The 26,699-nt window shown below is 44.6% G+C and overlaps 1 protein-coding gene across 1 annotated transcript in view; it reads right to left on the reverse strand.

Annotated features, from left to right (window-relative positions):
- Positions 1–26,699, reverse strand: part of TMEM163 (transmembrane protein 163) — an 884,981-nt gene that overhangs the window by 99,955 nt on the left and 758,327 nt on the right. The window contains exon 7 of the mRNA XM_069225050.1: positions 482–623. Within this exon, the coding sequence (XP_069081151.1) occupies positions 482–623 (142 nt within the window). The remainder of the gene's footprint in view (positions 1–481; positions 624–26,699) is intronic.

The raw sequence follows: 26,699 nt of genomic DNA on the forward strand, positions 1-26,699 counted from the left end.
AATGCATGCCAGCTTTGAAATCGCGTATAGCCCAAAATATCACAAGTGACATTTTCTCTACTTAGCATACATTTACAAAGGAGACCAGACAAATGACTAAGCGGGGGAATGCCATCTCTGAAATCCACTCATGAGTTACTTGTTTTGTGTACAAATTTTGCCCACCCGACTTGCAACACAACTTGACCCACCCTTGAGTTAGTGCCATGTGCCTGTACCAATTTAGAGCGTCTTTTTGGTTTCCTCTCATTCACGTATTTTATTGTTCTTTCTTCTTTTTGTCAGTTTCCCTCTCTCCAGCTTTCCTGTATGTATCGGTCAAGCAAACGATGACAGTTTTTATTTAGGATTATGTAAAAAAAATGTATGTCCAGTTGAATTCTTCGTATTATAAAACATAGACTTAAATGCAATAATTATTAGAGGCAGGAGCATGCGTGCTAAAGCAATAACAAATCCAGAATAAAAGTAAAAGACTCACTTGACTCCATAGGCCATAATTATCAATCCAATTAATATTCCCACTGTGCCATCCAGGTACCAGACGGAAGTATTGTGCTTGAAAACTTCCGCACTCAGCAGGATGGAAAAGCCCATTACTCCGCCCACCAATGAGTTGAAACCTGCAAGAGAGAAGCTACAATTATGGATTTTCAGTCATCGTTTTAAAAACCTCTGTCAAAAAACAGAGACTGCGTACCTAACAAAGGTACCATAATAACGTTTAACGTGTACATTCATCGTGTTATCATAGCTCTTTCGGTGCACGGTTCATGTTTTTCTTTTCATTTATAGTCCTGTTTATTTGCCTTCAAATGGCTATGACCTTGTACAATGACAATGTGTGAAATAAAATATTCTGAACAGAAGCCATTTATTAAAGCATTTGAAATGTACTTGTCCGTAAAAAAACTGTTTGTCCCCTTGGTACCTCTTCCATGATCTTACCCTGCTCCAAACTAAATATATGAAATAGATAACTGGTGTTCAGCTTCCTTCTGGATTCCTCAATTCCCTCAATTTCTTTAAAATAATTTGTACTCTGAGCCCTCCTCCACCTCCCCCAGACTTTCCGCACTTAGGGGCATATTTATACTTCGTTTGCGGCGAATGTGCGCCCAAAATTTTGACGCACTTTCAGCGCAAACGTTGCTCCATATTTAAACCCTGACGCCCGAGCCGGCGCACAAGGAAAATGGCGCTATGTGCGCCAGTTTTTGGAAGCGGCACCCCGCCCTGCGTTAATGACATGCAGGGTAGGCGTTCCCGTCCAAAAACCGACGCACACAGCGTTGCGTCGTATTTATGCTTCAGGGCAAAAATCACTCCCGTGCGGCAGGCGGCGCAAAAAAATGGCGCAAAGCAAGAATATCGTGAAATTTTAACGCCTGGGTCAGGGCAGGCGTTAAAATGGGGCAAACACACCTGTACTTAATCAGAACACACAGAACAAACAACAGAGCAGCAGAGCAGCAGAGCAGCAACAGGGAGACATGGAGGTGCTTTTTCTTCAGCGTGCACGTAGACGCAGAGCCCTGCAGCAACAACAGCAGCTACAACAACAACAGCAGGGACCCCAAAGACAGCGCAGAAGGCAGGAGAGGATATTCCGCCCGAGAACAACCCTGCATGGCCTCAGGGAACGGGACATCATCCAGAGGTACCGGTTGAACTGGCAGGCCATTCAGCAGCTGCTGACAACTATTGAACAGCAATTGCCCCCCACTTTAGTGACTCCACGCACTATCCCAACAGAAACAAAGCTGCTTGCCGTACTTCACCTGCTGGCAAGTGGCTCCTTTCAGACAACTGGTGCCCTGGTTGGTGGAATATCACAACCCTCATTCTCAGCCTTTTTACCCAAAGTACTGGATGCCATCATTCGCCTGACACCCCGCCACATCTGCTTGCCTAACACAGTGCAGAAGCAGCAGGAAACTAAACAGGGGTTCTACGCCATCAGTGGCTTTCCGCACGTCCTTGGTGCAATCGACTGCACACACGTACGCCTTGTGCCACCTGCTGCGAGTGAACACCTCTACCGCAACAGGAAGCACACACATTCAATCAACGTGCAGGCCATAGTCGATCACCAAGGACTGATCACCAACATTGTGGCTAAATATCCTGGGAGTGTACATGACGCATTCATCTTCCGTCACTCCACCATCAACCAACACTTCCAGGATGGACGGTATGGCAATGGACTACTTGTTGGTAAGGACAAAAAACAAACTCATATACACACTGCCCAGAAACCCTCTAGGATAAACAACACATACACCACAATAGCAACACCTAGACAGGAACACACTGAGGTACTCACATCACTAGCCATGTTTCACAAGTCACCATTGAACCTCTCACACATTGGAATTTACTCTACAGCTTAGTGTGAAGACATTAATGACTGTGGTTGCCTAAATGTCACCTTGCAAATTTGAAGGCTCACAATAACCTGTACACTAATACAATGCATAAGTTTAAAGGGATGGGATGGCCTGGGTATGTTCATATGAACGTTTCTAATACACTTTCATGTTTCAACTCTGCATGGAACTATCATCACACCCCCAGTGAGGACACACGGACACCTGTATCACAAGTCACAATGCAAGGGAGGGCACACTGTACTGGAGAAACCAATACATCCTGCTGACAAACAGTTAGCCAACAAACACTTGCTCAGCCAAGGAAAAAAAACTATGCCAAAGTTTTCACCAACAACCATAGGTTGTCACATTAGTACACAAAATAGTCACAGACAACACAACACAACTACTGCCATCAAAGCTACGTACAACAGTGCCTCCTACATCTAATTGATAACATTCTGTGTTTCTCTTTCAGCTGATCAGGGGTATGGCATCCAGCCTTGGATAATGACACCATATGGGAACCCAAATACTGCTGCTGAGCGGTCATACAATGACGCCCACAAGAGGACACGCAGCATTGTGGAGCGGACCTTTGGGATCCTAAAGTCAAGGTTCCGCTGCCTTGACATCACTGGCGGTAGCCTACTCTATTCCCCAGAGATGGTCTGTAAGATCATACTCACTTGTGCCATATTACACAATATTTGTGTAAAAAGGAACATTCCCCTCCTTGAACCGGACCCACACATGCCTGATGATGACGAAGAGGAGGATGCTGGCCTGCAACAGGAGGGGGAACAACCTAACACGGCAGAAGGAGTGCGTAGGCGCCAACAGCTTGTCAATAATTTTTTTTCATAATTTATTATAATCACTTGTATTACACACTTGTAAATAAACACAGATAAGAGACACCACATCATGTTTTGGCCTATTCATTTCTGACCACTTTTATTTTGAAATTGCTGAAGATGAATGTCGTCTCATTGAGCAAGAATGCTATAACATTCATCACACCAAAAAAAAACATCACAAATGTATGCACAGAGGGTAGGATGTGACATGATACATTACCATACACAGAGCACAACAGGAGTACAAATGAGGCAATTACACATGCCGGATCCAAACAACTGAAACAGTCTCTCATCCAGCCCAAAATTGGAGATCATATGAAAGTCACATCACACATGTTCAGAGACAGGGTGGGACCATCCATGTGTACGTGACCATGTCATCAATGGCTTCTCTCAAGTGTGTGATATGAGCAATACCCAATTGGTACAACATCAGCTGCCACTAACTCAGGAGGAGACCTTGAAGTCACAGTGACAACATACACCCAGACAGGTGATAGTGGATCCACATTCCCACACACATGTACACATATGTCATACAATCAACCTAATATTTGAAAGTAGACCATCACAGTTGTGTCCCAGTTTGAACCTAGCAGGAAGATTGTAACATGCCACTAAACCAGTTTATGCAGAAAGGGACACAGACAACAACAAAATTATTCTCATTATCACATCTGGAACGCTGAGAGTCTTGCAAACATAGTCATTTGAAAATGGTATGCAAGTTTGCTCCAATTCATCATTACTGCAAACGTCAAATGGGCTAATGAGATAAATGAATGGTCAACAGTCATTCATACCATATGGCCTTACATTAGCCTGCTGCTGCAGGTTTGCCATGATATAATAAATATACTCCATGGATACAGTAGCTATTCTGGATGGTCAAATCCTAGGGTGCTGGGGGCCTAAGTCCACCTCTACCGCCCCCAAAACATACAAGAATCATGTACTTGTGAACTAAACACATGTATAAGGCACATGTGTGGCCTACATGTCATAAGTCCAACACAAATCTGAAACACAAAATCATAATGGGACATGGTTAGCCCCATAAAAACTGTAAGTGACTCTTCCACTCCCTGTTAGGACTACAGATAAAAGCATCACCATCCTAATTGTGGACACATTTAGGAGAAGGAATACATCATGGTATCCCATCCATCATTTCAAAATAGCCATCAGCAATTAACCCAAATATGTTGACAAATATGGTCAATACATTAGTTAACGTATCCAAAACATTACAGTGTGAATGCCTTCTATACATAAAACAACGGACATGTGTCATATCCAAACACAAATGTGTATCACATCGCACCGTTTGACCATGACAAATCACCTTTCCAAAGGTAAAAACATGAAGACATAAGGAAAAATTTGCTCCATATTCTACGCATACAGCATGGGCGTCATAATTTGTTCACGTACATGAGTGCACACAATGCAGAGTCAAATACGAATGTATCCAAAAGTGTCTTAATATTTCGCCTTCAAAGTATAATTTACATCATCAATTTTTTGGACTCTGCATCATGTGCACTACTGTACGTGGAAAAAAAATGACGCCCATGATGTATGCGTGGTAAAATTGACGCTACATGGACAATATGTTGGTCATCTCATGTACATTAAAAAATATTAATATTCATATCATATTTTTTGACTCCGCATCATGTGCACTACTGTACGTGGAAAAAAAATGACGCCCATGATGTATGCGTGGTAAAATTGACGCTACATGGACAATATGTTGGTCATCTCATGTACAATAAAAAATATTAATATTCATATCATATTTTTTGACTCCGCATCATGTGCACTACTGTACATGGAAAAAAAATGACGCCCATGATGTATGCGTGGTAAAATTGACGCTACATGGACAATATGTTGGTCATCTCATGTACAATAAAAAATATTCATATTCATATCATATTTTTTGACTCGGCATCATGTGCAATGTAATGTGTCAAAAAAAAATGACGCACAATTGTGTATGCGTGAAAATATGACGCATAACGGGAAAATAAAAACGGCGGCCATTTTATGCAGGAAGTGATGTAATAGGATATCCTGTTTACCAAATCTGTACTGGGAGTTAACTTTCACTTTCACTTTGCAGTCTCAGATTTATCTAGACTGTGTGGTTGTGTGAAAGGTGTTGTCCTGTGTTTTACTGCTTTTGTGTCCTGTGTCCCTTGTATTTTGTCTTTTTGTCAATCTATTCTTGTTGTATAACATTGTCTCGGTCTGTTTATCCTTGTTTTGTCTATTCCTGTGATAGTTTGTATTGTCTGTGGGAGTCTGTTGTGGGTAGCATAGTTTGGGGGGTTAGTTGGGCTATTTTTCTACTTTTTCTTTTTCTTTCACACCTCTACCTTTCCCCATTTCCCACTTTTACTTTCATATTTCGTTTGTCCATTTTTAGAGCTCTAAATATGTCAGGTAGGCCTCGCCTGTCCAGAATGGGTGAAGATGAATTGGGGGGATTCATATGGCTAGTTAGCCATTTCCTCCCACTGATGCTGGAGGCTGGGGGCATCACACGGAGGCTAGGAAAATCCTGTGGGAGAAGGTGTGCCATCACCTGGTCCGGGTCTACGGGAGCATGCGAAATGTCCATCAACTCAAGCACCGCTGGGCAGATCTGATCACCAGGGAACAGGACCTGCTGGACCACCTGGGACTCCGGATTGGTGGCCATGTTGGTGAGTACAAATCAATTACATGGGAAAATTAGAAATCTGTGTGGGAACATGTGATGATTGTTACCCAATCTGCTAAATAAGTAGCAGACTGTGTGTAATGCTAGGTAAACCTAGGCCCATGGTTATACACATATATCCCCATTTTTGCTAAACATTTTCACGCAAGAACAGCAGAAAATTGCAACTTCTAACTGTATTTTGCTAAGTAGCCCCCTCTCTGCGTAACAAAATGATGCAAATGATGCGCTACAAAGGTATACATATGTGCCCTAATGTGTATTTGTTGCAGATTGTGTATGAAGACCAATGCTACCAGTCCGATGGCTCATTTTTGCAACACATACCAGATGCCTGTAGCTGTATGTAATGTAGTGTTGCATTTGTGTCAGAAAAGCAACACGTGAACGGCTCTATTTGTACTCCACTGGTCATAATGGCCAGTGAGTAAGTCATGTTGAAACAACATACCTACATATGTAGACGCCATAGCTAGACAGAAAATTAGATACCCATGATGATGCTATACATGTGTGTTGGCTTCACGTCACATGAAGTTAGTTATGTTGTCCACACATATGTCACATGTGTGTGTGGTTGCTGTGTGTTGAACATGTCCACCTAGCCTGTTTGATTGTGAGGGGTCATGCAGTCCTCATGGAACCAGTTTTGGAATGTCTCTCTGGGATGCACATGCTGAGATGTATGGATAACATTATTGGTGGGGCATACTAATGGAGGATTAACTTGGCCAACACATGACTGTCCTGGCCACTGCATGTGTGTAGTAGGGTGTGTCACTGTAGCAGGAGACTCATCCAATGATAATGTTGAATACAAAGTCATCCATGCAGTATGAGCATGTCTGAAAGTCTATCATTACCATGTCATATTCACACAGTGTCATTGTAACTTAAATTATTTGTCAGTTCACCCAGTCTGAGTATATTCTTCCTTTCATGCTTTACAGGTGGACCAGCCCCGTACACCGTGGGAGAGGTGGCACATTTTGACGAACCCGATACCTACAGTGAGTGTCGCCTGAGTGCCATTTTCATTGTTTGGTAAAGAAGCATGATGGATTACTGTGTGTTCAAGAGAATTCATGATTTGATGCACTCGCCGTTCATTGGCATTGTTGTTTTAGTGTGATATCAAATAGGACTTCTGTTTCTGTAAAGCAATACCTAGCCATCTCTCAGTTTGAGGGGCTGTAGGTCATTCCAGTTGTGCGGCAATGGGGAATGGTATGACTCATTTGGAATACACTGGTCAATGTTAGACTTGGTCAGGGACTTGCCATGAACTGAGTCTGCATATCAGACTGACAGTCTCCCAGATAGCTTAGGCACATGGCTTTGATGACAAGTGCTTCTTCCTAGTTGAGGATGGACTGTGTACACTGTAGGTCGGATCTTCCGGGGGCATGTACTTCCACAAGGTGAACTAGAAGTGTGTGTGACTTGAGTGCAATGGCCTAGGTGTTCTGTGGAATCATCAGAATGGGTGTTCTACCTCCTCTGTGTGTGTTGTAAAACATGCCTCACTGATAGTATGTCATGTTGGCCTAAGTCATATCATTTTGACATGTGTGGACCTGGGATGTGACAATGTTTGGCTGACTACAACGTGTTGCTAGCCCTTCATAGGTGTTGTGTGTGAAGGCACATACTTGTGGAACGTTCTAAACACTCCTGGGTGTGCATTGAACATGGGATTGTTGGTTGTTCTTCCCACACCACCCACAAAGACTGGGATGTTACTGTGAAACAGGGTACCTAGGACTGTAGCAACCAGTATGTTACACGTACTTGACACCTTTTGTGACTTGAGTGAGTACCTAGGGCCAGATGTAGCAAAATGTCTACACGTTGCAAATGGCATAAATTTCTGTTTGTGAGTTGCAAACGTCTGTTTCCGATTCCAAATTGTTATTGGTGGTCATGAACATATTAGCTAAATGCTTTTCAAATTGCTAAATATTAAGGGGTTTACCAGACCTACTTGCAACTCACAGTGGTAGGCAATCCCATTTGCAACCGAGTACGTGGTTGCAAAGTGAGTCGCTGTTATCATTCACTTGAAGTGGATGGTAACCCACTTGCTAACTGGAAGGGGTCCCCATTGTAACCCTTCACCTTTGTGAAGGGCCCAAAATAATCCTGCACAAAACAGCCAGTGGTCTAAGGGACCACTAATTACCGTGAAATGATCCAAGATTGAATTTGTTGTGATTTTTAACTAATTGCAGCTCATTTTCCTTTCAGGTAAACGGCCTACACTTGGGGAAAAATAACCTGCTTTATTTAAAAGCAGTCACGTCCATGGAGGTCTGCTGTTCCCAGCAGGCCTCCATCCCCGTGAGTGCCCATAGTCGCTAAGGTGGCGCAACTTGGAACGCACATCATTGATGTTCATGAGGTGGGTCTTAGGGACCCCATAGCGACTCGCAGACGGTGTCAGAGACACCGTTCTGCATTGCAAATTGCTAGTTGCATTTTCCAAATTCCTACATCTGGCCCCTAGTGTGGACATATGATTCTGGGCCAGGGGTTCAATCTTAGCACACAACTAATTCCAAATGCCATTGAGTGAGGAGTGTGATTGTTATCACATAGAATGACATATGTAGTGAAGTCAGTATGCGGAAGAGGTGGTGCCATAATGTCAAATGCCTTAGGTATGATTTGGATGAATAGTTTAGGGTGATGTCATACATCATGTAGAGACATGGATATGCTAGGTGTGATACGCCCTTATGTATGCATGCTCACACATGTACTTCCTCTGAGCCTTTCCGTGAACTATGTTGTAACAATTGCTGCAAACAATACATTTCTAGTAATGGACAAATGACCCATTGTGGTATTCCACCCACTGGAAATCCAAAGCTAAATATTTGCCTTTTCTCTTCACAGCTGCAAACCTGAGTGCCGCTGATCGCAACCATTTTGAGCGCTGTGCGATGAGATACAGGCACATCCTGCAGGTGCAGTGTGGGTATCGGAGGATGGTCCGCAAGTACCATTCAGATCGGGCCTCCGGGGCATGGTGGGCCACACCACAGGCTCCCCCAAAGGTGCCACCAACAACCACCGACACTACATCCACCAGGTCTGCCCAAGTGGACCCAGCAACGGACCAAGCATCTTCCTCCAGACCTGGACCCAGCCGTGTGGTGGGAGCAGGACTGTCCCGTGGCCACACAACTCCTGCCACAACATCCACCTCCACCGGCACGCAAACCAGCACTGACCCTCCTATCGACCCAGCGGCCTTCCAGGCATTGTCCCGAAAATTAGACAAGTTGATTAGAAAGGTGGACAACCTGACGGAGGACATGAATGAGGTCAAAAAGAAGGTGCGCTCCATCAGGCGCACACTACAGAAGGCAAATCTGTAGTACGTTTGCCCTCCTGAACTTTTACCCCTCCCCTCTCACCTCTTTCCTATTTTATACTGTTAGTTGGGTTTGGGGGGTTAGTTATAGGATAAGTGTAGGTAATTAGCTTAGTTAGTGTTAGGTAAGAGGGTGGGGGGTCCTTATTCTTTCTATCTTCTATTTTTGTGTGGGTGGGGGGCAATGTTGGGATTCCTGTTTAAATAAAAAAAAAAAACACCCCAAAAAAGATATGTTTGTATAGGATAGTATAGTATGTGTGTAGGTTAGTAAGTGTTGTCCTGCATGTGTCTTGTCTCATAATGGTGGGTGGGGGGTTGATGTTTAGATCGTTTCGTTACATGTGTAGAGTAAGTTTAGCTTAGGTTAGTTAGGGACAGTTGTGGGTTAGTAGTAGTCAGGTTAGATTAGTGTAGGTTTACCTTTCCCTTAGTTGCCTCTTTTATTACTTCTTTGAAATAAAAATTTAGTTAACCCTTTACATGATGCGTTAGGTGCTACATTATCCTGGCCTTGACATCAGTGTAGCAGAATGTTTTAGTATGACATTTGTGTCCTATGCTCGCTATCCCCAGGCTATTGAGGCTTAACATGCCAGCTACCCGTGTGCTAACTTGGTAAGTATTCACCATGTGGGAGACCCACCATTGGTAGTGTGCATTGATCATCAAGGTTTTGGGTTGGCATGTATCCTACTTCACAAAGAGTGCTTCCAGACTTGTTATTGTAGGTAAATAGATAGGTCGGACAGCAGTGTGAAGTTCAGGGAGATCTTTGTAGATGAGGATTTGTTCACACTCTTGTCTTGTTGCTGTCATTGCTGACCTACAACTTGTGTGTACTGATTCAGCATGAATTTCCTTAATGGAAGTATACGCCGTAAGGGTGATTGATGCAGTGTCATTTGTTTATGATTCCTTACATTTTACAGCATTAATTCTAATTTTAGTATTGCATGGTGCCTACATTTCTCAGCCACCATTAGTTGTCTAGAATAGCTATAGATGGTGCATCATTCTGTCCAACACAGCATGATTGTGTGTGCTTAGTCCCTTCATCAGTTATTTTCCTCAGTATAGTAAGGCTATGATGCAATCCTGGCCGATGCACAGATGTTTCAGTATACATGAAATCAGGACAGTAGTATAGAGAATCTACATGGTTGCCACACAGCCACTTTGGAGTTATGTACTGCACATTTGAAGTGTGAAATAACACAGAGACACAATAGGTGTGCAAGTGATATTTATTTATAGGTGGTGTAGTGCAAAATGTCCATTCACAATGTTAGCTGAGTCCGTTCTGGTGCATTCTTACATGGTGATCCTACAGACGGGGTGTGGATGATGCTCCTGACATGCTGGGGTGATGTCACAGACAGTGCAGAGGAACAGGAATTGCCAAATAGTAGGAGAGAGACATTCACTGGCAATAGGGAGAAGTCATACAGTGGATTGCCGGACAGTCATTGAGTGTAGTTGTAGTGAGACTGCCATGTGTCAAAACGTAGGACCTTGGTCAGAGTAGGCCATGGTGCAGGGACTAGGGCTTCCGGGTACTCTTGCGTGTGAATGTAATCTGTTCCATGTCTTCTTCTTCTGATGTGTGTGTTGCCTGGTGTGTCCTTGTGGTTGTTGGTTGTGAAGGGGCAACACACACCTCAGTGTTAGAAGACATGGAGGCAGACATCCCGGGGGCTGCTCCCTGTCGAGTAATGAAGGGCAGTACTGCAGCAAGGAGGGCCTGCTGGTTTTTCGGAATGGCAGCCACATCACGATGGTAGGCAGCCAGGTCGGCCCTGAGGGGTTCTAAGTTGCATTCGTGCACACGTTGACTGGCTTGCAGTTGGAGTTGTTGTGTCAACTGGATGACAGCTGTGCAGATTTCCTTCTGTGTTTTTAAAAGTTCCTCCAAGAGCGATGTTCGTGCTTGCATTGCAGCTGCCTGATCTGCAGTTAACAACATGCACGAACGCACCCCCTCAAGGCTGGCTGCCATAGTTTGCATCCCCACCCGCACCTCCTTGGCCAGCTCCCACTGGACCCCAACGACTGTTCTTTCAAAGCTGGTGCCAGTGTCGTCAGAGTCCTCAGCTGTGTTGGAGCTGGCAGGTCTTACAATTGGGGTGGCGGGTGGTTCTCCTGTGGTGGCTGCTTCTTCTGTGCTCCTCCTTGTGACTGAAGGTGGGGTTTGGAGGCTTTCAAGGACCATTTGAATGGTCTCTGGTGGGAGGTTGATGGTCTCGTCATCCATGTCATCAGGGAACTCATGGACAGGCAGATCGGCAGGAGATCCGTGTTCCTCTGCAATGAAACAGGGTACAATTAGTGTGTCTGTGTTGTGACAATTTTGCACTAAGATACAAGCCTTTGGATGCCTTAACTTTGTACTCTGTGTTTGTCTTGGTATCTGCTGTCCGTCATAGGGCATTGTTGTAGGCCTATGGCCCACCTGTGTGTCACATGTATGATATGGAGCTATCAGACATGTCTGCCAGGTCGCCTCTAGGTGTTGCTTTGTAATAATTTAGGAATAGGCTTTTTTTTGTCCTACTCCTCCCTCGGTATTTAACTATTGTTATGGAGGGACATTTTGTTGGGTGTGCTCTCATTATCCTACATGTGATTCTTGGCTTTCTAAGCAGCAGGATAGCTAATGGTGTGGGGGACTAAGTCTGACCCACTTGTAAATAACTCTGTCACCCTGATATTTCATTTTGCTCAGACTAACTAGCAGTGCCTCTGGTCTCCCACATCAAAGGAATGTTTAGACATCCGAGCGCATGACATCTTTGGAACTTCTCAGGGAAGTCGTGGTCACTCAGATCCTACACAATTATGTCTTTTCCGGTATGTTCCCATACACAAAGGACAAAGACAGTATTTGTTTAATATGAAGTTTCATTGTACAACTGACTTGTAGAAATTTAGGTGTGAGCCCCAATAACCCAAACAATACACACTGTTAGAATTGAAATAGTCTGCAGGAGAGTAATACATTAGTACACAGCTATCATGGTGCCTAACAGTTTCTACTCTCCCTCTGCTTGTTCTATGTATAGCACAGCATGTTAAGTTTGGAGCTTGCCTGTCTGAATCACAGGGGAGACATCATCCCTCATATCAGAGGAATGGGCTGTGATCTGGTTGTGCATCAGCAGCAAGGCAGGCAGCATCTAGTTGTGATTTTCTGTTTGGAAACTCCCTCTTGCGTGTCTTGGGACAAGGAAGTGATTTTAAAAGTCATATGTCATGGTGATGACAAAGTTTCCCTACGCAGGAATGCCAAACCTTAACCCCTACCACATCTATCAGCAACATACCAGACTGTATCCTTGACTGGGGCACAGAGTGAATATGTTCTGGCAAACTCCAGTGCAGAAGTAGGCAAAACAGTGTGATTTGACTAATTGACCACACCTTAAGACTGGCTATTTGCTACGTTAACTGATAGGAAGGGCAATGAGAATCATTTAGTGCAAAGTGCTCTGAGGCTCTTAGATGTGAGCAAATGAGTATAAGTACATTCAGGGTAAGATGCACAAAGGCCTAAAGCCTGAAGCTAATGCGCAATGTATACGTTTCACTTGCCACAATACACTTTGACTGACTGTGGGTGTTGTGACTGCCCTGCCAGCACACTTGCCTCTCAGGCCCTGCCCCATACACTTTTTATTCACATTGCATGAACTGTACATGTTACGTGGCATTACCTATGCATGTCAATGTTAGGATGTGGTATGGATGTAAACATTGCTGATGTTTGAAGATGATGTTGGGTCATGTGTGTCTTACTGGATTGGCCTGTTTATCGTATGAATGTCCTATTTGGTTGTCAGACTGTGCAGGTGTGTTTCAGTGACCAGTTGCCTGTGTCCCCTCCTCAATGTTGTTGTCTGAGCAGTATGACATTAGTGATGTAGCCTTGTTAGCCAGGCACGTGAGGGACCCTGACGTATGCAGCATGTGTGTGTCGTTAGTGCTGTGTGGCTCCTATTGCTGGTTACTTAGGCTTATGTATGTGTCAGGTATGGACATTCGGCATTTGAGTGTACTGGTACCTTTGTCTTATTTCTAGGAGTAGTTGCGGATGTCATCCTCACCCCCTAATTTAGGTATGTATGTTCCAGGGGGGGGGTTCCTGCCATTTGGTACTATAGCTGCACAGAGATGAGAGGTGTTATTGTCAACTGTTGTGGCAGTTACATTGCAGTTGTTGTTTTTGCTACTGCATTACAGATAGGGACCTAGTTGATGTAGATTAGATTTTGCACTACAAGTGCCTGGATGTGGATTTGAGGTAGTGGCCTTCCCACCTGTCACTGCTTTCCCTTGGCTCTCTTGTTGTAATTACAGGATGTCCCCATGGGACTGTTGTTGTTGCTGTATTTTGTCGTGCCCCAGCTTCGGTCAGTACTGGGCATGCCCCCCTGCCGTGCCCCTTTACCCATGCCACTTCATATATGTGCTAACTTACATGCATTGTGTAGTAGGTATCCCCCCCCCTGCTTACAGTCCCCATTATTGCATTTGAATTCCCCATGCGACTTACCCTGCATGTGCGTTGTGTCGTAGTAGTCTGCGCTGTCCAGTCCTTGAATCCCTGTGACGATCTCCTACGGGATGACGGCTGCGACCATCTCCTCCATGTGGTCCAGGGCATCCTGTTGTGCTGGACTCCCTCCTCCAGTCTGCATTGCTGCCTTCCTGTTCCTGGCCATTTTCTCTTTTGTCCTACGTTTGCAGTCATGCCAGCGTTTCTTACACTCAGTGACTGTGCGGCGTTCTTCAGCCACACTGTTGATCTTGTCCACTATTTGTTTCCAGATGGCCTCTCTCCTACTGAGTGGCAATTTTGAGGAGATGAAAAGTTGGTGCTGGTGTTCCGTCACCTCTTTCACCAGGATTTCCTGCTCCTCTTCACTGAAGCGACACTTTCTTTTTTTTTTTTAAATGTCCTGGTTCCTGTATGGATCCTCCTGGCTGGTTCCTGGTCTGCTCTCATCCTCCTGGGGTCTGTTGGGGCATCTGGGATCCATTTTGGCTCTCCTCTGCTGAAAGGGCAGTTTTCGCGCAAAAATGTAACGCAATAGCGTGAAAAAAACCAGCGTTTTCACAATTGCGCTGTCGTAAATTGACCCACAGTGATGTGCGTCGCATTTACGTTGGTTTCCTTTACGACAGACCGACGCTGTGTGCGTCACGAAATAATGACTCCCACCTGTTGGTTGCGCCGCCGTAGGTCAAAGTATAAATTTGACGCCCGCATGGCGCTTCAAAATGGCGTTAGATGGCGCAAATTTTTTTGACGCAAAACTGCGTTATCGCAGTTTTGCGTACAAAAAGTATAAATATGGGCCTTACTTTTCTCATGTATTGAAAGAGCATGCTGAGTCATGCCTCCTTGAACCACCTACCTCTGGCCTGGCCTCTAGCCTCTTTCCAAGTGTGCTGTGCACCCTCCTGCTTTGGGAGCGTGGGAACAGGCACCATTTTTGGGGGGACTCACTCAAATAAAAACCACTGCAGTCCATGGCAGAAATATATTACCAACTGCAAAACTAAACAGGCAAAAGACTGAGTAGAGCTGGTAAGTGTCAACACCATACCATGAACCTCTTTTTTGTTACTTATGTCTAGGCCAAGGAAATGATGGGGTAGACGAGGGAGACAGAAGATCACAAACTACCACTGCACTGTATAATTAAAGTCATGAAAAGGGAAAGCAGGTAACAGATCAGCATCCACTACCTTACCAATTTCCTCAGATCTGTGGACCCAAGAAGCAGCAGATTAGCATCTGCCAATACTTCATTTTCATCGAGTCTGTAGAGGTGTAGCTGGGGAGAGTGATTAGGTTGTTACACTCCCCTAATAAATGTGTTCTGTAGTAAATAGTTGGGTACAAGTGCTTTAAGTCAGGTATGGTGAGTTGTTTAAAGTTCTTCAAAACTGTTATTTTCAAAACATTGAGTTATAAATACCTCTCACAATCTGCAATCCTCCTCCTTCCTTCTGCATCTTAAGGCCCACCTCCTGCCCTGCTTCTCTTATGATGTATTTTAACTCATATGACCAGTGGGAAATCTGAAGCTCACCCCCCGCCCCCAGTTCCACCCTCGTCTTACTGAACAAGCTATGCATATGCGGGTCAGCTGAGAGCTAGAGGAGGTTGGAACAGGAGGCAAGCTGTCATTGTACCTCTTCCAAGCCTGACATCACTACAGTGAAAGTCAGGTAACAGATTTTGATATTGTTGCTAAAAGCTCACATAGGAAGCCATAGACAACAAAGCAACCACCCTGTATGAAAGCAGGGAATTTGACTTGAACTCAGAGGTCTATTCTAAAGTTATTTGAATGGATACAGAATCCCACAGCTTTTCCCATGTGAAGGAGAAGCAACATGGGTTACACCAGAGATGCATGAGATTTGAAGTGATGGGGCATTTTCTGGATAACTTAACTTTAAGTCAAGGGAAGTAACATAGCAAACACAAATTATTAGCTGTGAAATTCAAATTCCCATAGTTTTTGATTGCTACCTTGTTCTGCCTTCCTCTTTTGGACCATGTTTTAAGTGCTGCTCTTCCATTAAGTGACAGAGATTAAGAACAGGAAGGGAGTTGGCATGAACAAATTTGCTGGATCTGCTTTCACTTCTCAGTCCCGCCTAACCTGTTAACATTGTTAGCAGCAATGGAGATCACTTTGTTTTGTAGATAAATGGTTTACTTAACAAGACCTAGATTACGATAGTTAAACTGCATTGGCAGGTTTCATTGCAATTAAATTGCTAATCAGGAGAGGAATGAGCTGATGTCTGTGGGCTGCCTGGCAATGAAGCCCTCCTATATCTCCAATCCTTGCAGTTCTAGCCCAAAGGGAAGCCTCTATCACTTTAGGTATATATGGCTGACGACGAAGGGTACCTCAGCCAGGGCGAAATGTCTGTTACATTGGTGTTATCTCATGTAATTCTGGTAATTGTATGCTGTGCTTGTTATGGAGTATTCCCCAAATTACATTATTAAACATCATTGCCTAATTATATACTGTTTTCAGAAAAGATTTAGTATGAGCATACAGGAACAACACAAAGAAACAGAATGTGAGTAGCTGCTATTTGCAGTACTTGAATTTGTTTTGCACTATATGCATCCTTAGATTTAAAATGGATGAGGTGACACACTTTGTGGTCAATTATATCAGCAAATACCAGGTTTGCTTTTCATATAATTACACATTATTTTGAATGAATGTAGACATCCCTACTCACAGCAAAGCCTTAGGAACGTAGGGTATTCTTCAGACTATCCTAGATCAGGCCTGACACTGTTTATAGACATCTTACACAGCCCACCTTTAACTTTTGGAGCTTCTTCTGTCCACACGAAAATGAGCCTAAGAGTAAGGCTAGACTTCTCTTGTCAAGGTCTAAATCGGGCCATTAAAGACTCCTTCTGACATTATGTGAGGTGCGCATACTTTGTTAATATTTTGGAAATAATTATTAATAACACCTCCACAAATGTTTGTCATGTCTATCTGCCAAATGCCATTTGTGGAGACCCAATGAGTAAAGTGGTGTCACCTTTTTGAGCATTGAGGTTAAGGAAGGGCCAGCTTCCCACAGCAATTATTATCGGTTTCCTCATGATTCCCTGACTTCCTCAAATGTTAACCCACATGGCTCTGTACTTATTGTCAACAAGTAAAGTTATCACTGGCCAACAACCTTATTTTCATACAAAATCATTGCCAAGCAATTATACGCCCATTCTGACATCCCCAACGGCCCAAACTTATGTCAGTCAGGCATCCGTCTCCTTCATTATGCAAAATTGGCATTATCAGATATTGCTCTCTATGTTTTGAAACACTGATCATGGCTTATTCACAAATTTGAAGTTTGCTAGGAAAGTTAGGACTATAATTAATGGCCTCCATGAATAATGAGAACACACCTTTAAGGAAATTAAGTATGTGTATTGTTTTATGTTTTCCAGTACCAACAATCTTTTGCTTAAAGCAGTATTAAGAGAAGCATCCAAAAAAATATGAGCAACTCAGAGAACTCTTAGTCTCACACCAGTTTAGATGGCACAGAGAACTGCATTATCTTATTACACGTTATAAAGCAAACACCCCAGAGTGCAGCTATCAACTCTGTAGCAGTGGGGCGTGTCCAAGATGGCATCGCAAGCAGTCACCTTTTTGTAGGCCTTTGTTTAAATTCAGGTCCATCGCCTATTATCCTGCGTGCCCCAAAGCTGCAAAGCCCTGTACACTATAGGTGAGCACCCTGCCTAACATTACAAATTGGCAGGGGACTCCAAGGCTGTTGACTGCTGAGGCTGGCAGCTAATCTGTGCTGTGGCGGAGCGGGCCTGCTGGCAGGACCTCACTCATGGCAACACAAGGACCATGCCAGGCTGGGAGCAGAGGACTTGCAGTCAGCATGGTGACTTGTTTGGGGGCTTGTGGCCCTTAAATCCCTGGATGGCTGGACTTCAACTGATGGAGGCACTGGAGGTGGCATTGCGGAGGAGACATGGCTATTGAGGACTGAGCGGCCCTCGCCCTGGCTCCTGTGCGGCGGTGATGTCATCGGCCACACAGAAGTTGACTGCCGGCTGCACAGTCCATGGGGAGAGCAGGCTGCTGAAACTCAGAACCCATGGCTCCCCGACCCTGAATCCCATTGGCGCTGCACATGAGAGGCGCAAGTTGGAAATTGATTTCTGCCTGCTGTTTGTAACTGTCAGGGACAGTGGCCTTGAAGGCTGACCGGAGGTGAGAGTGCAGCTGTGCCCTTATAGCCAGCATTGAGAAATAGGTGCTGCCTTGTGGAGGACACTGGGGTATGCACCATGCTGCTATACTGGACCTGCACTGAGACAGGTGACCAAGGACTTGCAGAACTTGCCCCATCGATGATTAGAGGAGACACTGCCATGCATAGGCAAGGACTACCCAGGACTCGGGGGGCTAATCTAGACACTCTGCATCTTGAAGGGCTGCTGAAGAGTGCCACATGAACGACCGATCATGATGCTGCCGCTGAGTTCTCCCGGACATTGGGAGCCTGAGATTCCCCCACCCCACCCGGGGCACACAATTGACAGGAACCTGGGGGCCTAGTTGGGGCACACTGCCCCCTTGTGGAACTGAAGTGGCCCTTTGCCACATGTCTGTGATCCATGTGCATCCCCCTTCACAAGAGACACGTGTTGGGCGCCACTGGGGGTGAGTGGCTACTTTACTACCTGAGGGGATGCAGGGGTGGGGCCGCAGTGGGGGCCCTCATGGTGTACTTGAATTAAACCCTGTGAGGCTCATTTCTGCACTGCTACATGCCTGACACACTGCACTAGACTGCGATGGAAGCCACCTCCTGAGCAGACTCGATCACGCGCATCGAGGAACAGGAATCAAAGGAATGGGTGCAGGCAGTGGCGGAGGTCTCGCTCCATGGTGCTAACACATTCTATGCGCTGGCACCTGATACTGACCAGGAATCTGTGCTGGGTGTGTCTGGGCCGGTATCCTCAGCTGGGGACTCCACTGTTAAACAGATAAGGTCGCCTCGCAGAGTGCTTCCAGAACAGTGACTTTTGCTATGCCAGTGAGTGAACTGATTTGTGTCTGCACTGGGAAATGACAGATGATGAGGTGGTCACTCTGTGGATACTTGAAGGTTGTGTTTACCTATGGATACATTCTGGGACATTGTAAGCTTTGTACGGGGCATGGAAAGCCTGGGGGCATACTGGACCTTCTTCTAAATGCCTCTTGGCCTGACCCTCAAAGACTTCCTCAAGGACTGTACAGCATTACAGTTATATATTAGAAACTGAATGCCAAGTTGGGGGCGTTATAGCATGATGCCCATTGGTGTCCAAGCCAAAGAAAGAGGGCACTAGTGTTTATTTTTGTTTTATGTACTTAGTTGGTACTGTGCTGGGCGACAGGGTGACAGAGGAAGGGGATGTGTCACCTATATTGTGTCATTACATGTCTGAGCCTCCCTGATGGGGCGTCTTACATGTTATACAGCTACTACATATATGCACTGACTTTGAATATTAGGGGTCTGGTGACTCCCATATGCGGCCATAGAATATATGCTTACCTTAGGCAGCGACACATACATATAGCATGTTACAAGAGACACACCTTACTGCCATTGAATTGGATAGGGTCTCCAGGCTCTGGAGTGGGCAGTTATTTTGCACTAGGTACTCTGCATTTACAAGAGGGATATGATCTGGATCGCCCCTGGGGTCCAGTCTGTTGTGTGCAGAACTGTACTGGACCTGAAAGGCAGCTTTTTGTTACTGGAATGTGCACTAGATGGCCGTCCCTTGTCAATTGTTTTGCTGTATGCGCCCAACACGCTTCAAGGCGACTTCCTGCACACAATATCCCCAGCCCTGTTATCTGATCCACAGATCCCTGGTTTCTGTGGGGATACTTCAGTCATGTACATTGCACCACTGCAGACAGATCGGTGCCTCCCCTGCCTGAAACACAGGACCTGTTGGCGACCAAACACTTTAGACAATGAACGGCCACGTCACAGCAGCATGATATTTTGCGACTGGGTCACCCAGGCTTTACAGAATACTCCTATTATACTCCAGGTCATCAGATATATACCATACTTGATTACAGTTATATCCCTGAGTGCTAGGCTTGAAATACCGGGGCTGGATGATGTTGAACCACAGCCCCCTCAAGGTGACCCTTTGATGAGGGGAGGACACAGCACCAATTCCAACCTTGCTCTTGTGGACTAAGGCCCTACTTGACACAGCTTATAGGCAAACTATTAGCGCGCACCTGCTCCAATATTTCCAGGAGAATGAGGGTTCCGCTGGATCCAAGGGAGTAGAGTGGGATGCCATGAAGGCAGTCATGAGTTGCGTAGTCTTGATCCCACCTCATTTCTCTTTCTACCAAATCCCTAAAACTCATGTTTCGTTTTCACAATTTTGAAACTTCTAATTCATTCCTGTTTCCTCCTTTTGTCACAGATTTCTTACTTTTCTTTTCCTCTTTTTTTCTCTTGTTTCTGCAAATATCTCTCTCTTGCTCTCAGGTAAAATCTGAGGATGAAAATATACTCCAGACCCCATGGAGAAGTGTGTGCTCACATCCTGCAACCACCTCTACAAATTAAACACCGTGGAGCAGTTACCTCACTTTCCCCATTTCACTTATTTTGGCAAGGCTTACTTTTCAATTATATCCTCAAATTCTAACTTGGTCACAGGGTTAAGGTTTCTAATTGTAATCTCTCTTTCACATATAGTCAGCACAAGCCAGCGGCTTGAAATATGTGACGCTAATCCTGCAAAGCACCAAACTAGCATCAATAATTCAGATACTAGTTCCCTAATTACCACCATGGTGCTCCATTTATTAAATATGGAACAATGATGGTGGTGCTAAGGGGCACAACAAAAGTGGTGCTGCGCTAGGTGCAGCGCCACTGTTCATAAGTATGCCCCTAAGTGTGTGAGCTAACTAAATATAATCAGCCACTGGAAGCTCAGGCACGACCAATGTTTCAAACAGTGTCAGTCCCCAGTCACTTTCATCTATCTGGGTACCATTATGATAGCCGGGGAACATCTATCCTAGATAGAGGTGCCAAACCAAAACCCCGCTAAACAGTCCCCTGTCTATGATTAAAGCACCCATTCTTCCAGCAACTCATCAAAACCCTTGTACACCATCCGCATAAAGAATCCAAATTATTCTGACTTTTGCAAACACTCAGCACTTCAGGAGTTTCACTACAGTTTGAACTGTCAATTGCACACATGTTCTAATGCACACAGAACATGAACAAGACTTGCATGCACATATTTTAACCTTTCATGTCATGAAAAATGTTTTCTTTGTGCCATATTTTTAGATGAAAAGTCCCAGAATTTCTTTCAAGTGAAAACTGATTTGATTTGAAATGAAAAATTATTACTACAGCTTTGTGAGCATACAGTAATTTGACGGCCCATTTGGGGGCCTATTCACAAACTACACTTTGTACTATGTTCAGTAATACTACAATAGTGCTACCCACATACTACAAAATGCTATTAAGTATTCACTAACAAACAAGTGGAGACCTCCATCTCCGCATGTCTCTTGTATGTGGAGCTATCCGCCCCAAATGCAAATGCTCATCTACATTTTGGTAGTAAATGTGAAAGGGGCGGGGGAGTAGTTGGAAAATGTGGAATACTTATTAGGAAATCGTAGGGATTGGGGAGGAGGGCTTAAGGGATGGTTAAGGACTTTTTTGGGGGAGAGATAAGCACTCAACCACCAAAAGACAAGCCCATTGCTTTTCACAAGCTGCACTTCTAGAGCCCTATTTACAAAGGTAACTTTGCATGTTTATCTTTATTCATTGTAAATGTACTCTCACAATTTGTAGCTACTTTACTACTTTTGGCTATTCACCATTTCTGAGATGTAAAGTTACTACAAACAGTAGACTTACATGCCCCCAATAAAAAAACAAGGTGTGGAGTCAAATGTAGGAGTATAAAGTTACTACTAAGTAGGTGTGGGCGAAATATTCTAGTCTGCTGGTATACTTGGTGGAATTTTGATGACTCTGTATAACAAGGGTAACCCGGCATCGGCAAAATTCCACCAATCGCCGTATGGAGGAATTTTCCTCGCACGCAGCTCCAAAACAGTAAGATGTCCGACACGACTGAGTTTTGATGTCCCTTGGGACAATTTTTGGTCACTTAAGAGGACATCTGGCAAGATTTTTACAACACGGGAAGTTGTGGGTGGCTGCGACTATTCGCTACAGCTCGAGTAGAAAACCTACTCAAGCACCAGCCAAATCAACTTGAGTAGCTGCTTCCTTTGATGCTCTGCATGGTGTCGTTCATGCTGATTTTTCAGAGTGGACCAGCCTCCCAGTGCTAAATCACAGTGCAAGCAGTGCAACATGCTTATTTCCGCATTTTGGCAGAACTCAGTGGAATCTCACAGAGTTATATGTAAATCAGTAGAATTCTGCAGTGGAATTCCAAAAGTTCCTCCCACTTCTAGTTCCTATTAGTAATTTTTCACTTGTAGGCAGAGGTCTCTACCATCAGAGCAGAGATCTCTGCTGTAAATATATGGAAAAATTATATTTTACGATAATTTCAAATACTTGTTTGAACCTAGAACAAAAAAAGTTACTGTGTTATTTTTTTATAAGTAGGTTAAGCATGATGTAATTTATATATATTTAAATAACATACTTAATTAATGATTTTATTTAATGATTTAGAATAGATAATCCCAGCTGGAGTGAAATGTTCATTTTTTGTTAATATGCATTATAAATACTAATAGTTATGGACTAGGACTAAGGGCCTCATTAGAAGTTTGTTGGTTGGACCTAAAGACCACCATATTGGCGGTCCTGAAGAGACTCATGTTGGCAGTCTTTTAAACCACCCAATTATAAGTTATACAGGCAGGATCGCCCACTGTCAATCAAAAAAGGCAGACCATCAGTGGTGTAGAGGGCTTGAAATAGGCAGTCCGACCTCCAGTGCCTACAGCACAGTGACCAACCACTGACCTTATTATAAGCGCACAGTTGCTGTGGCGGACCCCCATAGCGGACAGCCAATGGCAGTCTGAACCACGGTGGTCCACTGTCACCAAAGTAATACACAGCAGCACATTGGATGAATTTGAAAACAGCACAGTTGACACACATTGCCACACTGGACACACCTGCAAAAGATACTATAAAACAGACCCCTTCACAGACCACAATGCTTTGCATTTTTCACAGCAGGACAATGAAACCTGACTACCTTTTTTGGTAGAGGACATAGATTAGGCACTCCTTTTTTCACCATCCCATTGAACACCCTGCACACACTTTCATCCATTCACACCCTACTGCACTTCCCCTGCTTAGTAAATCACTATCACTCGGTTTTTTTTCTGTTCCACCATGTCACGTTCCAAAAAATCCCTATTTTGTTTTAATTAAGAGTCATGGTGTATGAAATCATAAGAGTAGAGCCACAATAGTTTGGGGCCCAAGGCCAGCACACTCCTCTCAGTAGGAAAATGGAAATGTGGGACAGCATAGTCAACAGAGTGAATGCTGCAGTCACCACCCTGCGCACAAAGGAGGACATTAGGCATAGATGGAAAGATGGAAAGACCTCAGGGGCAAAGTCCAATCCCTGCACTCCAGGCAGCAGCCGCAGGCCAAGAAGACTGACTGTGGCCCTCCCAGTGGCCCATTACATCCCTTTCCCTGGGAGTAGAAGGCCTAGGCCAACCTGCACCCTGAGGGCTTGACAGGAGTACCTGGGGAAGTGAAGTCTGGTAAGTCACAACACTAAAAATTTCACCAAAATTCTGTGTCAGGCATGCTCGCATGCTCGCAGCTCACCTTTTCCCACTTTTACTGTCACTCCACACATAAGCCCAGTGTTCACCTGTCCAAACATCTCTATTTGGCAACTCACAATTGAAGTGTACTCACCTGGGGAAATGACATTTGTATAGTGTATGTAGTACAGGGATTGACTCACCTTCAGCTCCCAGAAGGCACTGTTTGCATAACTCCAAACACCAGACCAGTGGATCCTTGTCCAAATACCCCTGTTTGCTACCTAATAATTTAAGGGTACACACCTGGGAAGATAACATTTGTCAAGTGTGTGTAGTATAGGCACTGACATTAGGAACTAGTCCTGCAACTACAAATCCTAGCACAGTGGTCACAATCTACAATATATCTATTAGTTACCTTAATTGAAGTGTACTCATCTGGGAGAAGATCATTGGTCAAGTGTGTGCAGTAGAGAGAGTGACCTAATTGCAACTCACGGGAGGCAATGTTTCAGCAAGTTCAAACACCCGAACAGTGTTTACTTGTCAAAAGACCTCAATTTAGGTTAACTCAGCTGGGAGGCTACCATTTGAAAATGCGGAAGGTAGAGGGAGTGACATGACTACATGGGCCAGGAAGGCCCTGTGTCAGTAAAACCAACCATCAGCCCTGTGTTCTCTTGTCCAAATACCATTGTTTGGTAACTCTCAATTGAAGTGGACACACCTGGGAGGATACCATTTGTGTAGTATGTGAGGGTGACATGACTGCAACTTCCAGCAGGCCCTGTATCTGTAGCTACAAACACCAGCACAGTTGTCACTTGCCCATATACCACTGTTTGTCAACTCACAAATGAAGTATACTCACCTGGGGGATACCATTTGTATAGTGTGTGTAGTACAGGGACTTACATGACTGCAACTCCCAAGAAGCTCTGTTACTGTCACTACAACCACCAGTCCAGTGTTCACTTCTCTAAATACCCTTTTTTGGAAACTCACCAATGAAGTGTACTCACCCGGGGGATAATATTTGTATGGTGTGTGTAGTACAGGGAGTTACATGACTGCAACTCACAGGAGGCACTATTCCTATAACTTCAGACACCTTCCCAGTACTCCCTTGTCCAAAGAGCCCTGTGTGTCAACTCCCCAATAACGTCTACTCACCTGGGGGGATAACATTGGAAAAGTGTGTGAACTAGATGGAATAACCTGACTGCAACTCAGAGGGGGCATTGTTTCTCTGACCCCAAACACCAGAACAGTGTTCATTTTTTGAAATATCCCTGTTTGGCAACTCTCAATGTACTTTAACTCAGCTGGGAGGATACCATTTGAATAGTGTATGTATAAACTCACCAGCCCAGTGTCCTCTTCTCTAAAGACTCCTGTTAGGGAACTCACACATGAAGTGTACTCACCTGTGGTGACAACATCTGTATAGTGTGTTTAGTACAGGGACCAACATGACTGATACCCCCAGCAGGCACTGTTTCTGTCACATTGGTCACATGCCCCAATACATCTGTTTGTCAACTCTCAAATGAAGTTTACTCACATGGGGGGGGATGACATTTACCAAGTGTATGAAGTGGAGGAATTGACATGACTGCTATTGCCTGGAGTCTCTGACTCTCTAACTCCAAACACAATCCCAGGGTTCACATGCCCAAATACCCATGTCTGTTAACTCTCAAATTAAGTTTACTCACATGGGAGGATAACATTCTTATGGTGGTGGGAAGTAGAGGGAGTGACCAAAATGCAAAAGCCAAATAGGCCCTGTTTCTCTAACTCCAACCACAAAACCAGTGTTCACTTGCCCAAATCCATCCATTTGTGACCTCTCAAATGAGGTTTACTAACCTTGGAGGTAGCATTTGTTTATCAAGTGTGTGTAGTATGGAGAGTGGCATGACTGCAACTCCAAGGGGGCACTGTTTTTCTAACTCCAAACACCAGACCAGTGGTCACTTGTCCAAATACACTTGCTTGCTAACTCTCAATTTAAGTTTACTCACCTGGGAGTGACCAAGATACCTATCATGCTCAACTCTGAGATGTGTCTGGCTACCTAGCTCCATCCTGATCTACTAACTCAAGATGAAACTATTGAGGACAGGAAGGACAGCTTACCAAGTGTGCAAAACAATGATCCCAAAGGGCTCAAGATGCATAACCAGAATGTTATTTGCAGCAGACACATTCACATTGCACTGACCACAAGATGACTCCAGTCACATATACAACACATTCCTGGGTCTGCATATATCTCAATCAACTAGGCCTCAAAAGGGCCAAAGCCACTGCTTTGTCTGCACTGGTGGCAAGATGGCATTCTCAGGCCATCCTCCCAAGTGCTAATGATCTGCACATTTCAGCAGCTGCTTGACTTAAATAGAATTGGCATGCTTTACAAATGTCAATATACCATGGGTCCTTGCCACAAAAGGATGAACTGCAAATTAACTTTGTACAAGGTCTATGCTTAATGTAACTCTAAACTGTTGGAGGTAGATGTCACAATGCAATCAGTAACATTGTATCTTTCACATAAACAGGTAGAGCTTCCACTAGGCACACAGAGGCCCAGAAGAGACTGACATTGCCCCCCTGGATAAAGCCCTCTGTGAAGAAGACACTCCTGGACATCTGGACGTGGAGGATGGTTCTGGCCCCTCTGGGCAACCTGCTCAGACACCAACCGTGAGTCTCACTGTGGCATCATCAACACCTCCCAGCCCGGTTGCCTCAACATCACAGACAGCCATTCGCCCCCCAACCTGTGTGCCTGAGTTGCAGTGCAATGCATCTGACAATGAGGGTCCAGGAACCAGTGGGAGAGGGCACCCTGTGGCAATGGCCCGGATATGGTATGTGGGAGGGATACTGTGGGCCAGTGGGGTGAGGCCACTGGGGCTGCTCCTGGCCAGGACACCACCAGCCATGTTTTGGTGGTCTATCAGG

This window comes from Pleurodeles waltl, chromosome 3_1, assembly GCF_031143425.1.
Source record: "Pleurodeles waltl isolate 20211129_DDA chromosome 3_1, aPleWal1.hap1.20221129, whole genome shotgun sequence".
In the NCBI taxonomy this organism is placed as follows: domain Eukaryota; kingdom Metazoa; phylum Chordata; class Amphibia; order Caudata; family Salamandridae; genus Pleurodeles; species Pleurodeles waltl.